Source organism: Asterias amurensis, chromosome 3 (genome assembly GCF_032118995.1).
Source record: "Asterias amurensis chromosome 3, ASM3211899v1".
Taxonomy (NCBI): Eukaryota; Metazoa; Echinodermata; class Asteroidea; order Forcipulatida; family Asteriidae; genus Asterias; species Asterias amurensis.
In genome coordinates this window covers 4,326,269-4,343,309 of record NC_092650.1, presented here as the reverse complement: position 1 = coordinate 4,343,309, position 17,041 = coordinate 4,326,269, and the positions used below count along the sequence as shown (strand labels likewise).

The window sequence follows — 17,041 nt, the reverse complement described above, 5'->3', positions numbered from 1 at the left end:
ACATGAAATTTCGCTCGTCCCCAGCGCCTTGCTTTAACCAAAGGCGCTGGGATGGGCAAACGTATCATGCACTGTCATTGGTTTAATAATGCGCAGTCCCATCATGCATCACACTCACACTGCACCGAATTTCTCTGCACTGTACACATGACGTACTTCCTGAACAAGAATCTGTGCAAGCGATACGCCCATCCCAGCGGTCCTTGATAGACTGGCCGCTGGGGACGAGCAAAACATGAAATCTTTTGTGCGAGTCGGGAGAAATATATATACATGTAGTGAAAATCTATGCACAATTTTCAGCATAGTACAACAAATTGTATTTAAAAAAAATAATAATAATAATAATAATAATAATAATAATAATAATAATAATAATAATAATAATAATAATAATAATAATAATAATAATAATAATAATAATAATAATAATAATAATAATAATAATAATAATAATAATAATAATAATAATAATAATAATAATAATAATAATAATAATAATAATAATAATAATAATAATAATAATAATAATAATTTATTATTTGTTTATTAATTTATTTGTTTATTAATTTATTTGATTACTTGTTTATTTATTTTTTATTTTTTATTATTTTATTTTATTTTATTTTTTAAGGGGGGAGACATCCCCATTGGTTTTGTATACAAAAGCAAAGTTAGAACATTCTTGCTCTGTTGGAACACCCAAATCCCTTTGGTTAAAGTCCTCCACGTGAATGTGTAGACTCGCTCACAAACACAGAGCAAGGACCTCTTGCTATAATTAGTACAGTTAAGTGTACACTCAGAGGAGAAAAACTAGTCTCCTTAAAGGCAGTGGACACTATTGGTAATTACTCAAAATAACTATTAGCATAAAACCTTACTTGGTAACGAGTAATGGGGAGAGAGAGGTTGATTATATAATACATTGTGAGAAACGGCTCCCTCTGAAGCGACGTAGTTTTCGAGACAGAAGTAATTTTCCAAAAATTTGATTTTGAGACCTCAAGTTTAGAATTTGAGGTCTCGAAATCAAGCATCTGAAAGCACCCAACTTCGTGTGACAAGAGTGTTTTTTATTTCATTCATATCTCGCAACTTCGACGACCAATTGAGCTCAAATTTTCACAGGTTTGTTATTTTATGCATATGTTTAGATACACCAAGTGGGAAGACTGGTCTTTGACAATTACTAATAGTGTCCAGTGTCTTTAAACCACTCCAGCATTATGTCCTCTCTATTAGGGCTTAGAAGCCTCCAGTATAACTTTGAGTTACCGTTTGTTTTAATGTTGACAGTGGACACTATTCGTACTTGTCAAAGACCAGTCTTCTCACTTGGTGTATCTCAAAATATGCATAAAATAAAAAACCTGTGAAAATTTGAGCTCAAAAAAGTTCACGTTTACCAACTGTGTTCAGTGACTTTGGCACCATGACTAAGCTTTGCAGTCAGGATAGATCTCAAAAGTGACCACTAACAATTACTGTAGTCGGAGCTGCCAACATCTGCATCACAAATGCAATCAAGCGAGATTTTGATTAACAATTAGGAAGATTAAATAACATTATAGGGAGACAGTTCCAATAATCAGGGAGATTCTCAAATTTGCTCATCAGAACACGGACGAGTTGGTTTATAAATTATTATAAGGGAAATAAATGTCTTTCTGCAGAATCAGGGAAAGGGTTGGCAGCTCAGCGTACATGTAGTACAGGCCTGTGCGATTCGTTTTTGAAAGAGCTAGGGCACCAAGGCATTTTCCCCTTGATAAAGGGCAACCTATGAGGAAATTGTAAATTTCTACTGCTAGTGTTTCAAGGGTGTTTCAAGGGCACCAAGGCAATGTTATAGCCAAAGGGCATGGAAGCGATCGTATTTTGAGGATTTCCGAGCCTTCAAAATGTATGTTGCATTTGTTTGTGCCACTCAGAGGAAGTCCACAAGTCGTACAAATCTGTGCCTTATTGTTGTTTCACCATCTGTACAGTGGTATGTCAATCACAACTCACAACCCACAGTAACACAAATGTTTCCCCAACAGTCACATTGGCAATCATTGCATAAGGCTTGAAAAGTACCCTGACCTTAGATGTATCATCCCAGGTGTTGGATCTCATTATCAGATGACAGACTTCATCATTGTGATGTCTGGCCCTTTATAACAAGGGTGCTTAATTTGTGAACCAGAAACACAGGGGTTAACCCCTACTCTTTCATGAAAATAATGTTCTGGGTTCTTTTACATAATGTACACCACCAATCCTACAGGACCTATGTGTACATCTACATGTACAGATAAATGTCCCACCTGAACATGACTACATGTGTAATGTAATATTAATAATATCATTCATAAAGTGCATTTTTCCAAAAGTTTCAAAGCGCTGTACATCAAGAGCATCAACAAATAAACAATAACAACTAATTAGCATAGAAACAAATTATGAGTTTTTAAACATGTATGGCTTTGAAGGTTTCAAGAGATGAAGAAAGTATGTACTGTAAATAATGTTGGTGCACTGACTGTGAATGTTGGCAATATTGTGTATTGGCCTGGAATTTCATCTTTGAAAGGGCAAGGGCATTTTCATTTTGCAAAGGGCACTTCCATTGGGAAATCTGAAAGTCTACAGGACAATTTTGAAGGGGCAATGAGGCCAAGACCAGGGGCACCGCAAGCCACAGGCCGTGGCCTCCGTGTAATTCCAGGCCTGCACTGCAATACAGAGAAATCTCTTCAACAAAATATCAACAGCAGTAGACCCCGAATTAACACAACACAGGCTTCCAATAATAATGACAGCCAAGTTATTTTAAACCCATTGACTTCATGAAGACGAGCAGACAGCCACTCTAAATTCTCAGTTGGAGCATGCAGCTAGAAACGGTAAGCGCAAAATGTCAGGGGTCAATGGCCTTTCACGGGTGACTTACATGGATAGATAATGTACCATCATGCACAGCAGCCACAATGTAAAACGTATGGATTGTTGCAATACACTACTATGAGCTACATGTGTACGTGGGCATAATACATCAATGTAGGTATACAATACACATTGTGTGTGTTAGCAATGAGGCTATAAAGTTATTAATACCAAGTCTCATGCAGTGTCAGAATGAATGCAACACTAAAGACATCAGGCCTGTGTGCTTCAATTTTTGAAAGGGCTATGTATGTAGGGCACCAAGGCATTTTATCCTTTGTAAAGGGCACCCATTGTGGAAATTGTTACCAAGGCAATGATAAGGGTCCGAGGCAATCGCCTTTGTGCCCTCCGTGAAGTAACAGGCCCAAGACATGACAGAGGTTTAGACAATTCTGCCTTTCTTGGGCTGCATTACATACTGGAGCCGCCTCAAAAACTTAAAGTGCATCGTGCCAACAATCATAAAGAAGAAGGGTTGAATGTGGGTAATTTTTTCCAATTTTCCAATTTAGAGTCCTCAAGTGAGTGGGGAGAAACTTAACTACAAGTCTACTAAGCTCCAATAAAATGGTGTAAATAATTGGATTCAATACAGTTCAAGTGAAAATTGTAATCAACATCCAAAACATCTGAAGACATCATTCTAAGAAAAATGGGCAGGCCTGGTACTTCCCAGAGGCAACGAAGGAGAACGCCTCCATGCCCCAAGGGCCTTGGAGCCCTTGAAATGCTTTGATAGAAACTAACAATACCCTGATAGGGTGCCCGATATACATGTACATGTACCAAGGAGAAAATGCTTCAATGCCCTTGCCGATTAAAAAACCAAGCATACAGGAGGCCTGAATGGGTCTATACATTTTTGTGATAGATTTTTTTATAGATACGTTTTGGAGGTGCACAAGGCAATTCTTAGGCAACCTATAAACAGGCCATGCAGGCCTGAAGTAATATTGTTGTTCGTCAACATTTTATGTCCAAAGGATTGATACGTACATTAGTCAGGCTTTATAGTGTGCGTTGTCATGATACTGTGGATCCGTGGTTAACTGGCGTGTTGTTCATTTAAAATGACCGTTGGATGAGGGTATGCAAACATGTTTAATCTACGTGTTGATAAACACACGAAATGATAGACTGTACAACGGTTAAATAATAACAATTTCCAACATGATGTACTGTACAGTAAATAATGTGAACAAATGTACCAGTACACTAAATGCAGTCAATTATGCATGAAGAAATTTAACACCTGTGCCAAATATCATAGGGACTGTAAGCATTTAACAACTTGCTAAGCAAAGAAAAGCCTTGTTTTTCAGTAAACTATTTCCCTTGAGTAGCAGGCAAAATGCTCCACAAAATGTATTTAACTATCAAGTGCTACTCAAAATTCACCATTTGCTACTCAATATTAGCATTAAATAAGTTCACTGTAGGCCTATATTTGTTGCTATGCAAATTTGCTGGACAAAATCGTGCTGGGCTGCTTTTAAAACGGAAACTGGCTACCGGCCAAAATTCCACAAATGTTTTAAACAATATGTAGTTTCAACTGGTGCCCCACCACTGATTTGTTGATTAGCAGTATGTTCTGCTTTTACACCTTTAAAGGGCCCAACTTCATAGCTGCTTAGCAGATAATTATGCTTAGCAACTTCCTGCTTAACATGATAAGCAGGGTACCAGTAACAGATTGTACAATTGCCATGGTACTTTAACTGCCAACTTAACTCTGGTAAGCATAATTTTAATGTGCTGAGCAACTTTTTGTGCTTTTGAAAGCAGCTCTGTGTAATTAAGCCCTGATTACAAGCTCTTAATTTTTTTATTTTTTGGGGGGGTCAATCACAATGTATTCAAGCTCATTTGTTTATCCTGTTTAATCAATAAAAACAAACCATTATTTTGAAATTTGAATGAGACTTTACAGTGTATAGTGCACGGAAACACAGCAGCTGTGAGGTTAACTGCAATCAAGTACATCCTGTGCAGGTACATTACATTGACATACAGTAGAGTATTTACAAGAACATGTAATGTGCTTGTTACACTACATGTTTTTTAATTTAGGAACACGTTGCCTTGGATCGGTCAAGTTGGTCTTTGAAAAGCGTTTGTTATTAAATGCATGGGTAGAAAGGTGTTGTAAAAGTAGAATACAATGATCCACACAAACATGACTCGAAAATGTACGGTTTTCCTTTTACCTCGTTGACTAACACGGTCGACCATTTATGGGAGTCAAATTTTTTACTCCCATAAATGGCCGACCGTGTTAGTTCGCAAAGTAAAAGGAAAACCACGCAATATTGAGGCAAATTTGTGTGGATCATTGTATTCTACTTTTAAAAGATATCCATATGCATTTTATAACGAACGGTTACCAACGCTTTTTATAGACCAACTCGTCCGATCCAAGGCAACGTGTTCCTTTAACATCATTGTGTGTCTGGCGAGAAGACATAATTAATGTTTTGCCGGAGAAAGGGTGTAGTCTGTAGTTGTAAGCAAATAATGTGCAAAATTGTGTTCCAAGAAAACTAAACGTGCAAGTGTTATCGGTTTCCTGCCATTCATATTAAAAGGAAGGTTCATGTTTACATGAAGATGGAAAAACATGTACTCTGGGAGTAACTAGAGTGCTCAACAAAAATGTAACAGTAATGCAAACAATTTTGTTTTTGGCCAAAGCCATTCTGTTTTCAAGACAGACCTGTTTTCTGTTACTAGGATCATGGAGGTCCTCCATGCTACATTAGGATAAAAGAAGAACTTTGATTGAAAGCATTGGAGAGCATTATGACCTTCCCAGCAAACAACAACAAAACAATTTATCATGTCATCGATTTGTACACTGTACGTACATGTGAACATGTTGTTTTTTTGTACCTGGTTGTGTTTGCACATAAAAAATATACACAATTATAATGTGTACATTATTTTTAATATTTAAATTATAATATTCTGGTTTAATTATTAACTACACTGGCTGCCAAGCAGGCCAAAAACTACATACCATTAACAACAGTTTGTAGTTGTTTTAAAAATTGCAAGAAATACTACAAAAAAAGCTCACATTGTGAACATTTACGGCACTAGACACCAACATTTAAAATACACCAATCATGTTTTGTACTGTACATTATGCTGTAGTGCAATAATGAACACTGTGTACAAAAAATATAATGCACTGTGAATGTTCACAGGTGTGTTTAGGCATCTGATGTGTTGTGTTTACACAATGTGATGTACCTGCACGGATGTGTATGAACTGTGTACATTGATGTGTCTTTATGTGCACACATAAACATGCTCTATGGTTTAATTAACCATGGAGGAATTCTGATTGTGACCACTAAACAGTTTTACCATCAAAAACACAAGCTACACATCTACCTCCATGCATGAACACAGTGTGTCTGTCTGGTCTGACAATGAGCATAAAAACTGTGTAACTATGATGCACCCTGTTCTGTTCAGAAAGTGTCCAATGGCTTTAATACTGTAAACATATATCAATCAATCTGAATACCAATCAATTAAATGTGGAATTATTTGGACAGGTGTTTACCCTAATAATAGCTATAAACACAATGTTAAATGCGTGTATGCATGCACATAAAGTGTGTAGTAATGTAGGCCCTAAATATTTGGCATTGGTTTTTGAACACAGAAGATGAGTAAAAAAACATCCATGTTGTGATTCATCATAAAAATGCCTGTTGGCCCACGGCACCGTGAAAATGTCTTTCTCAAAATGTCAAAATATGCAGAGATGCAAACTTTGCGACTCGAATCAGAAAAAAGAAAAGAGAATCATCTGTTGCAAACTACATCAACAACCAATAGGACCTACATGTACATGTACGGTATAAATGCGAAATGCCAAAATTAATTAAAGTCATGGTGTTTTGAACCTTGCAGAGTGTTTAGCTCAAAGGTAAAAAGCCTTCAAGACAGTTGCCCAAAATCCAGACAATCGTTTTATTTAGCATTCAATTTATATATTTTCAATAGCCATCTAGGTATACTAGATCACTGTTTTGTCCCTTCACAACTCCTGGCGGGCCGTTTTTTTTTTTTTTTTTTCCACTGCACCCGCCGGCTACCTTGCAGCAATTGACGTTAATTTTGACCCCTGCAGTAGTCAGTGGCACAATGCACATTAATATGAAGAAACCTACATGTCACTATTGGTCTTATTCAACATGCAGCCATCCCACTGCTGAATCAACAACCATACTTGTGGATACTTGGTACTTGTGTACATGTACATAGCAACTCATGTGTAAATTTTGTCGCTTCACTAAGGATGACCAGTGCAGTACATAACAGGCCTGTATGCTTTGTTTTTGAAAGGGGAAGGGCACCAAGGCATTTTTGAAGAATTGTAAAATTCAACTGGATCATTTCAAGGGCATCAAGGCAATGACCGGGGGCGGGAGGGGGGGGGGCAATTGCCTCCGTTGCCTCCATGAAGTATCAGGCCTGACATAATCTCTCCCTCTTTAGTAGACTCCCAACCAGGGAGCTGAGATGGTTTAAGGAGTGAATTAAGGCCCAGTGACCAGGGGTAATAATGTGAAGCGCTTTGGGACGCCCTCCGGGTATGAAAAGCGCTATATAAAAACGGGTTATTATTATTAAGACAATTTTAAATGTACTGTTTGTAAATAGCCAGAATCAAGACAGTGTCCATAGCCACCAGCACTTTATTGTGTTACAAGGTACACATGTACATAAACATGTACTGATTAAGCTTGGGCGATATCGATTTCTTTTATTCATGATATATCGCCGACAATATATCGCGATATTCGATATAATCGCGATTAATTAGATTTGACATCATCAGTCTTCAAACTCCAAGTGAAAGTTGTAGAAGAGACAGTCAAGGCATAAGAGAGGTGTTCTAATGACCTATTCTTCTGGTTTTACTCCAAACCTATGGGGTGCAAGATGTCTCAGCGAGCAAATACATCGTGATATTGCGATATTTAATCGATATCGCGATATATCGTGATATATCGCGATATATCGATATTTCGATTAAAACCAAATCGAACCGATATCGAAATTGTTCCAAATTAATATCGCGATATTCGATAATATCGTGATATCGCCCAAGCTTAGTACTGATGTAGGTCTACAATATAGTTTCACAAAGCTGCTCTGAAGCATGAACAGCAGCTAAGCAAAACAAAATTGTGCCTACCAGAATATGGTTACCAGACAAACTTAAAGCCTGGTCACACAGGCGCCTCGTGAAATATATTACAGTCCAAATTTTACTTTGCGATAATATTCCTCCCATTCCACTCTGAGCCACTCAATATTTGTACACTATTAATCATGGTTAATTGTACCACATGGCAGCTCAAAAGAACGTTGACGGACAGCTGTCAATTAGAATATTATACAAAAACTTAAACGCAAAGTACATTGTACAAACAACTTGTGAATGTACATTTTGTACACTACACAGCAGCGGGCCATCTGATGAAAAAAAACTGCATTACATTCATGAGGAAATAATGTACACACAGTTCACAATGTACCGCATTTTGACACAATATTAGTTTGGAAATCCCCCAAACAAAATTTCAGAAATGAGGTAGCACACACTTTCAATATCAACTCTGCACCAAGGAAGCATTTGTGTGTGTAAACATAAGGCATGAAATGGGCTATGCATGTAAAACATCACCCAAAACGAGGACAATTCGGTTTGCAACGTAGGGTGCATGCAGAGATTTAGAGCTTTCAACAACAAAGCGCAAAAAAAGGGCAGTTCATTGTACATGAGTACAAGAATGACACAAAAAGATATTAATGGGAAATACAGTAGTCATTAATAATACTGAGGTCAAACTGTGATTCTGACATGTTTGAGAATGAAAATACGGTTATAATATCTAAGAAGATAAAGAAAGCCTACCTACTACCAAATGTACCAAAGATGTACTGATTCCAAACAAAAGAGCTACCAGTGTACATTAAATTTACTTCCGGGTAATCAAGGTTAACATTCTGTACATATTTGTACCCAATGTGTAGGCCAACATGTATAGCTTTGGACAATTTGTTTTTTTAATGTGTAGTATGTAAAATTAGCGGCAAAAGTTTAGCTAATTTGACTACAAACCATCTGACTTTATCGTACACCTCAAGTCAAGGTGTTTTTGTCATGGAATTTCATCTAAGACAATGACAAGACCAACTTTATTATGCAAAGCTCAACCTATGTAAATTGGAAAATCATTAAGTCTACGGGGCACTTTTGAAGGGACCCCAAGGCCAAGACCAGGGCAACGCAGGTCATGGCCTCCATTGCCTCCTTATAATTCAAGACATGCTGCTGTGTGCTTGATATTCAATGATGGTCAGTTGATTCAGTAACTTTCCTTCGGGGCAAGGTCTCTTCACTGGTGCCCAATCCCTCTCTCATCTGAAACCATGGCAAAAGAGCAGTGGGAACCAAATATTTTGTCTTGGGCCATTGACGTGCAAATGAGCAGCATTGGTTAATTGCACTGATCTGCTAGTCAACCATTAGTAAATTAACCGACAGACTTGCACTTTGATTTCAATCATTGCACGCTATGCTATTTTTTTAACCACAAGGGTTTTAAAAGCCTGAACAGTAAATCATATCAGCGTTTACAAGTACTGGTTTTCAAAACAAATACCAGGAATGTTCATGTACATTGTACAAATGTGTATGGTTTTTATTCAACCAAATAAACTTGGACAATTGAGTTGAAAATGGCATCAGGCAAAAAAAGTACACATGCAAGTTTTTAAAATGTGAACATTTACAAAAATTGTTTTACAAAATTAGTTAGTGGCCTGGGCCCAAGATCATAGAGCTGCCTACCGGCCGATTTTGTGCATACTGTGCGATTTCCATTTCATGGCTCTGCTAACCCGTAAGCACACGAAAAGTGGTGCTAACCTTCCAGTGCTTACTGCACAAAAATATTGTCGTCACAATGCAAATCCATGGTGAACGCACAATATGGCCGGCTAATTTTTCTGCTAACACGTCATATACGCTTACATCTTAAGTAAATTTGTCTGCTTCAGTAAAGCAAGAAAATTTGTCAAATTGTTATGAAATTGGGACCTGATGTTTCGACCAGATGTAGCAGTGTCTTTTTCAAAGGCTAAACAAACTGTGTAATGGAGGCCATTGGGTGTGTGATATGTATGAATTACAGCTGTTCTGGTACACACAACAGGACCTCCCCTAGTCCACAGATTGTATTTTTAGTGATGTGACTGCACTGAGACAAAGGATATGAGGTTCTAGATTATGACTCACTTGGCTCAGCTCTTGTCTATTTTTGGGTGCCACTCACGCTGGTCCACATTCTGAGCATACTGTAATACTAGCACTAAACCACACTGACTGTACATTGTATCATCCATAGTTGTTTTTTTAGCTAGGTGTACAGCCAGTTCAAATGGATTTTAGCTAGGTGTAAAGCTCAATGGACAGCTCCAATGGACGACATGTACGATTTTAGTCAAACAAGAGCAAGTGTACACACAGACCGTGTACAATAGGCCTATAGATGAATGGTGTCTCAATTTCAAGAAATTAATTTGAAACTTTCCATTTAAAACTAAAAACAGGTTTACTTACATACAGTATTGTTGGGTAACCAATGTTTCTTGTTTTATACAGGATGCAATATATACAGACTTCAAAGCTCACTTTATTGAAATGTGAATCTGAGAGCTCAATATACTTCCATACAGTTTGTACGCTAAAAAAATTGCATTATTTTTGTACAAAAATGTACATCACTGTTTTTTACCATTTTATCAACAATCGTGCAGTTCAGTCTGATGTCTGATGCAGCTAGACACGATTTATGATTTACTTCTGAACATTTCATGTAAATTTTTGGAAGTAACTTTCACAACGAAAGTTTCTAATTGAGAACGGCAAGCTAACCGCCATTGCTGATTGTCTTTGAAAAGATAGTGTACCCTTGTCATTGTGTATGTATTATGTCCAAACATTGCCTCACCTGCACCAAAACATGTTTGGATACCATCGCTGTGAATGCGCGTGCGGAAAGGAAAATACCTCTTTGCAGTGATAGCAGCTCCCTGTGTGCGCTTGATGGACATGGGATTGTTAAAGCTTTGGATCATACATATTAGAAAACACGACACTACGAATACATCGAGTATCACTGTTTACTATTTCATTTTGTCAAAATGTCTGGACAACACAAGTCAGTGTGAAATCAGAGGTTAACTTGGTTGGATTTGAACACACAACCTGCATATTATGTACAATGTACAGGTGAAGTAATGTACACACGTTCAGTGTATACAGGTATAGGGCCTGTACTTTCGGATCCACGGCTTCAGCTCTACATTCGGCTCAGGCTAGCTTGGCCCCGCGGCTGTTTTGACAATTGCGCGTGCACTCAGGGCTCCAGACAAGAGGATGGAGCCGAAAGCCGAATTCAAAGCCGAGGTTTCGAAAAGAGCCATAGTATGTGTGTACAATGTGTGTAAAATGTGCTTAACAAGTACACATGAACAGGTGTACAGTTATTTACACACATTATTATTGTACATCGAAGGCCTTCATTCAACTGAATACAGTTTTGTACATTATATGTAGGACATCCTGTATGTATACATAATGTACGTGATGTTCACAGTTCAAGGTCAGTGCAAGTCGAACTTGTACGTGATCAATGAATGCATACACTGTGTGCATTTATTAAAAAGATACAACACCACTAATTTGTGCATTATCGAGTAAGTATACAATGTGGATACATGTACCATGCATCCAGTACAGGCTGTCTGATATTATTCTATAAACCTTTGGTCTGGTCTAACACTCTGTCAACATTTACAAGTTGGATTATTTTCATGAATTCTTTAAACCAAACAGTGTTATACATGTAGGTATGGGACAAGTACAGTACACGTATTGTAATTACTCAAAATACAATTGCCATAAAAACTTACTCAAGTGGTAACGAGCAAAAGAGAGCTTTTGATTGTATATAAAATAAATTGTGAGAAAGGGGTTCCTCTGAAGTACATGTAACAATATTCGTAGTTTTTGAGGAGGTAATTTTCCACTAAAATAAATTATTTGAATCTGAGATCGACTTCAGACCTGAAGTCTTTCTCAGGCATCTGAAAGCACACAAATTTGTGCAACAAGGGTGTTTTTACTTGCATTGTTTTCTTGCAGCTTAAGCCCAAATTTTCATAGATTTGTTATTGTATGCAAATGTGTGGGTTACCCCAAGTGAGAATAGTGGTCTTTGACAAAAATTACCACAGTGTCCAGTGCCTGTAAGGACAATTTCACAGAGCACTGACCTTGTGTACATGTACGCCTATTTGATGTGGACTACACAAACCTATTTATATGTAAATCCATGGCTATTGACTAATGATAAGAAATTAATTGATGCATCAGGAACGAGTTAAGGGGATAATTCAACAAAACTACAGGACCAAAGTCTGATTTAATAAGACCAGAGTCTAGCAAGAAAGAACTATTTACAAACACGATGTAGTTTTTAAAACATGTATGTAAACTGTTTCATCTGAATTTAGCACTATAAACTGTCTCATTTGTGTATTGTTGTCTGGTACAATGTATATATACCTTTGTTGCACATTGTGTTTTGTGTCCTGCAAAAAGTACCCAGACCATATATGGTCTGGGTCTTTTTTGCAGGACACAAAACACACATGTCCACAGTTTTACATTAATTAACACAGTTTGAAGATCATGATGGTAGAAAGCTTCCCGTAAAATATTGCTTGCTGAGGTGAGCTGTATTTTTGAGAAATGAGTAAAACAAATCACAAACATAATTTTCGTCTCAGGAGACAAAAATTATATTAGCATGTAAAATGTATTTTTGTGACATTATTTTACTCGTTTCTCAAAAACTACAGCACCTCAGCAAGTAATACTTTAATGAAAGCTTCTATCATTATCTTCAAATGGTGAAAGTTTAGTGTAAATTTGTTGACATTGTGTTTTGTGTTACAAAAATACCCAAATCCTAAATTACATATGTACATGATGTAAACTGTTTTTATCTGAATAAGCACTATGAAATGACCTCATTGAGTAAATGTTGTCTGATGTGCAGTTGATATTCACAAACAATTTATATAATTCGAACCAGACTCAGAGTCAACATTTGAATCTCGTGTTCAGTTTTTATCACAAAGTGAGGTCAGATGTACAGACTTTAAAATTTATTAGTCAGTTGAAAAAAAAACACCACCAGAATTTACTGGCCCTAGGAAAAAACATCACAGACGTTTGGCCATCATCAGTCGTTTGTGTTGTCATTGCTGCCCCCTCCCCCCCCTTTGAGTTCAACTTGGGTCCATCAATCAATAATGACCATTGTCTCAGCTCCCATCTCAATATTTTACCCTTGAGGGCTCCACTAATAAGGCCAAATAAAATGAAAACATGTTTAGCGTACTCACTTTTTTTTTTAAAGGAAGGATTTTTTTTTAAGTTTTTTTTTTCGAAGTAAACGGCCGCCAGACACATTTTGTAATACAACTGGGTGGGCTACTTTTTTAAATGATTTTTTTGGGGGGGCCTGAGATCGATAAAATAATTTTTGTTTTCAGAAAAATAAATAATAGGAAGCGGGCAGGGACGTTATTATTTTGTTTTTATTTGGCCTTAAAGGATTGTTGATGTTCTTACCCATCACGGCCTTTACTGATGATAGTCACTTCAAAGTAATATATCCCAGTGGATGCTGGTATTGAGTGTGCTGTCGTCACAGACGCCGCATCTTTGTGGGTTTTACCTACGCCTGAAAACAAAAAGATAGAATTTGAAACAAAGAAAAAGAAAATAAGACACGATTTAAGATCAATTAAATGAAGGGGATGCTGTGATTAAAGTTTTCGTTAAAGACGGACAGTTGGAAACTATTTCAAGATTTTAAACATGTGGCGTGTTGTGGTCAAGCAGTATAGTGCACCCAATCGGTCTAGGGTTCAAATCCCGGTCATGACACTTGTGCCTTTGAGCAAGGCACTTAAACATAATGGCTCATAAAAAGTTGGGAAGGTAAGTGCATTCTGGTCTACCAGCCAGGCTCCTAATGGATGACACCCATGCCTACATCCTTACAGATTGTAAGGGGGTAACCCTGTTTCAGCCCTGGGAGTAGGTGGCAACATGTCCTTTGTGGCAGTTGATTTGGGTCAACAGCCAAAGTCAGTATGTGTAGCCGTGGAGCAATAGTGTAGCCCTCACCTTGAAGTGGCTGTCCAGCCTTGTGATGTTAGGCGATATCTCATTTTAGAAAATAATATAACAAATAATCTTCCAATCTACATACATGGACACTGCTTTATGCTATTATTAAAGACAGTGGACACTTTTGGTAATTGTCAAAACCAGTCTTCTCACTTGGTGTATCTCAACATATGCATAAAGTATCAAGCCTTTGAAAACTTGAGCTCAATTAGTCGTCGAAGTTGCGAGATAATAATGAAAGTAAAAACACCCTGGTCACACGATGTTGTGTGCTTTCAGATGCTTGATTTCTTGACCTCAAATTTTAAATCTGAGGTCTTAAAATCAAATTCGTGGAAAATTACTTCTTTCTCGAAAACTACGCCACTTCAGAGGGAGCCGTTTCTCACAATGTTTTATACTATCAACCTCTCCCCATTACTTGTTACCAAGTGAGGTTTTATGCTAATAATTATTTTGAGTAATTACCAAATGTCCACTGCCTTTAAATCTCCCGCATACGGTTAATACAAAATGAGTCAAATTAGAATCTGATGAACTGTTTACAAAATAAATACACAAGTAGTTTGAACAAAGAAGTCCTTCTAGCTTCTTTATTTTCATCAGCATCAATCACTCAGTGAACAATGAATCACTGATGATTCTGGAAAAAAAATCAGACTATGAAATGGTAAATAATATATTGATTTTGAAAAGTGACCCCCTAGTGTCACACTTTGTACACCAACTTTACCAATTGACCCGTATCACATTTACAAAATAGTAATTTTATTTACAAACAGTAAACTTGTTTTGCTTAGAAAGCTCACTTGATGCATTTGGGATTTCATTGTTCTGCAATCAACCCTGACCTTTAGTAGATTTTGCTGGGTTCAGACAAGACAGCAAGGACCCATCTCATAGAGTAATTGTCAGTAGAAAATATAAATATTATTGCTAGCCCTTAGAGAACATAAAAATGAGAAGGATACAGATGGTACTGTTTTTGATAATAACCTTAGTATGGTTGCCAGTACCAGGCCGGGGATTATACACAGGCAACAGAGGACATGGCCTCCATTGCCCCTAGTCTTGGCCTTGGTGCCCGTTCAAAAGTTCCCCATTGACTTTCAGATTTCCCAATGTAAGTGCCCTTTGCAAAATGAAAATGTCCTTGCCCTTTCAAAGATGAAATTCCACACCTGCAGTAGTTCCACAAAAGTGGATACAATGTAATGTATTACATTGTAATACATTGTATCTACTTTTTGTACTCTCACTACATAATGCTTGTAATGTACATTGGTTGCTATTATTGGTGGTTGGAGCATTTGGAGCTACCAACCAGGTTCATTCATTCATTCATTCATTCATAATTGGTTTATTATTTTAAAAACAAATTCCCATGGCGACCGGAGGTCGAATTACAGAAAAATATACAGAGATTAAAACATAGGAAAAATCACACTATTTCACATTAATTAAGAAATAATGTAATAATGTAATAAGGCAATGTAACGAATAAAACATGTTTCTGCACTAACAGGCTTTATTATTGAAAAGGGGAGAAGGAGGTTGTGGTTTGTTATTTTCAATTTATTTGGTTATAATTTTTCACCACCCCTCATGCTTGAATCATTCTCAGATTTCTGTGGGTTGGGTGACAGTTTGCGAGCGAGCGCGCTGTGGCCAGAAATACGGGTGGCACTCACTGTGTGTCACCTCACTAAACAAGACTTGATTTGATGTTCTTGTGAAAAACTGTGATGGTTTTTTGCCGTTTTCCCAGCACTGTTCTCAGCTGAAACCTTCACATGTGACTTTTATTGTAAACCTTTATAGTTTTGCTCTCAGTAGTAAAACTTTGCATGGTGGAAACATGGTATAGTATGGTTTGCAGTAACACCATGTAATGATATTCTCTAATTAATTTGGGGTGGTTCTGAAAAGAATCGTAGGTTTTAAACACAACATTTCGGTCAGCTGCTCTGAACAATCTATGGTCGTACCTGTAACTAACAAAATGAGGTGGAAACATGTAAATAACAGGGTTCTAACTTCTTGCCAGTCCCAATATTTCACAAAGGCAATAAAAGCAATTACCTTCATGCCCCTGGTCATTGCCTTTGTACTTAACATAATATAAACCTGTATCCTTTGAAATGTTCAGAAGAACTTTAAATTTTCTTCAAGGTTTAAGGAGGTGCATTTTTTTGTACAGAAAACTGCCTTGTCCTTACAACAGTGTACATGTACATGTAGTATCAGGCAGTGAAGTATCAGGTTTGCAAGACCAGGGCCAAAATTCATAGAGCTGCTAAGCACAACAATTTGCTTAGCATGAAATTTCTTCGATAAAAACAGGATTACCAACCAAATTTCCATGTGTTGTATATATATAGTTTGTTACTGGTATTCAGCTGTTGTTTGCTTATAAATCCTGAAAATCATGTGAAAATCTGGTTGGTAATCCTGTTTTTATCAAGGCAAACATTTCATTCTAAGCAAATGTTTGTGCTTAGCAGCTCTACGAAATTGAGCCCTGATTTTATAGTGGTGGTGGGTGGGGGAGGGGGGGGGTATCAAGGTTGCATTGCATAACAATACCTGTATTTTGCTTTAAGATGGCTGTTCCATACATTATTTATAAGGCATTAAAGGCTCAACGTCATCAATAATGCAGCACATTAAACTGGGTAACAAATTGTGTTTGATACACTTCTTAAATTTGCATAAAGAGTCAGATTCTCTGATGGAGATGGTGCGTGCATTCCAGGTATGGGGAGCAAAATGAGAAAGGTAGGATTCTGGTTTCGTGAAGCGAGTAGT

General features: G+C 37.3%; 1 protein-coding gene across 1 annotated transcript in view; it reads right to left on the bottom strand.

Moving 5' to 3' along the window:
- Window positions 1-17,041, bottom strand: part of LOC139934434 (ran-binding protein 9-like) — a 40,610-nt gene that overhangs the window by 17,995 nt on the left and 5,574 nt on the right. Inside the window, exon 2 of the mRNA XM_071928669.1 lies at window positions 13,670-13,781. Coding sequence (XP_071784770.1) covers window positions 13,670-13,781 — 112 coding nt within the window. The remainder of the gene's footprint in view (window positions 1-13,669; window positions 13,782-17,041) is intronic.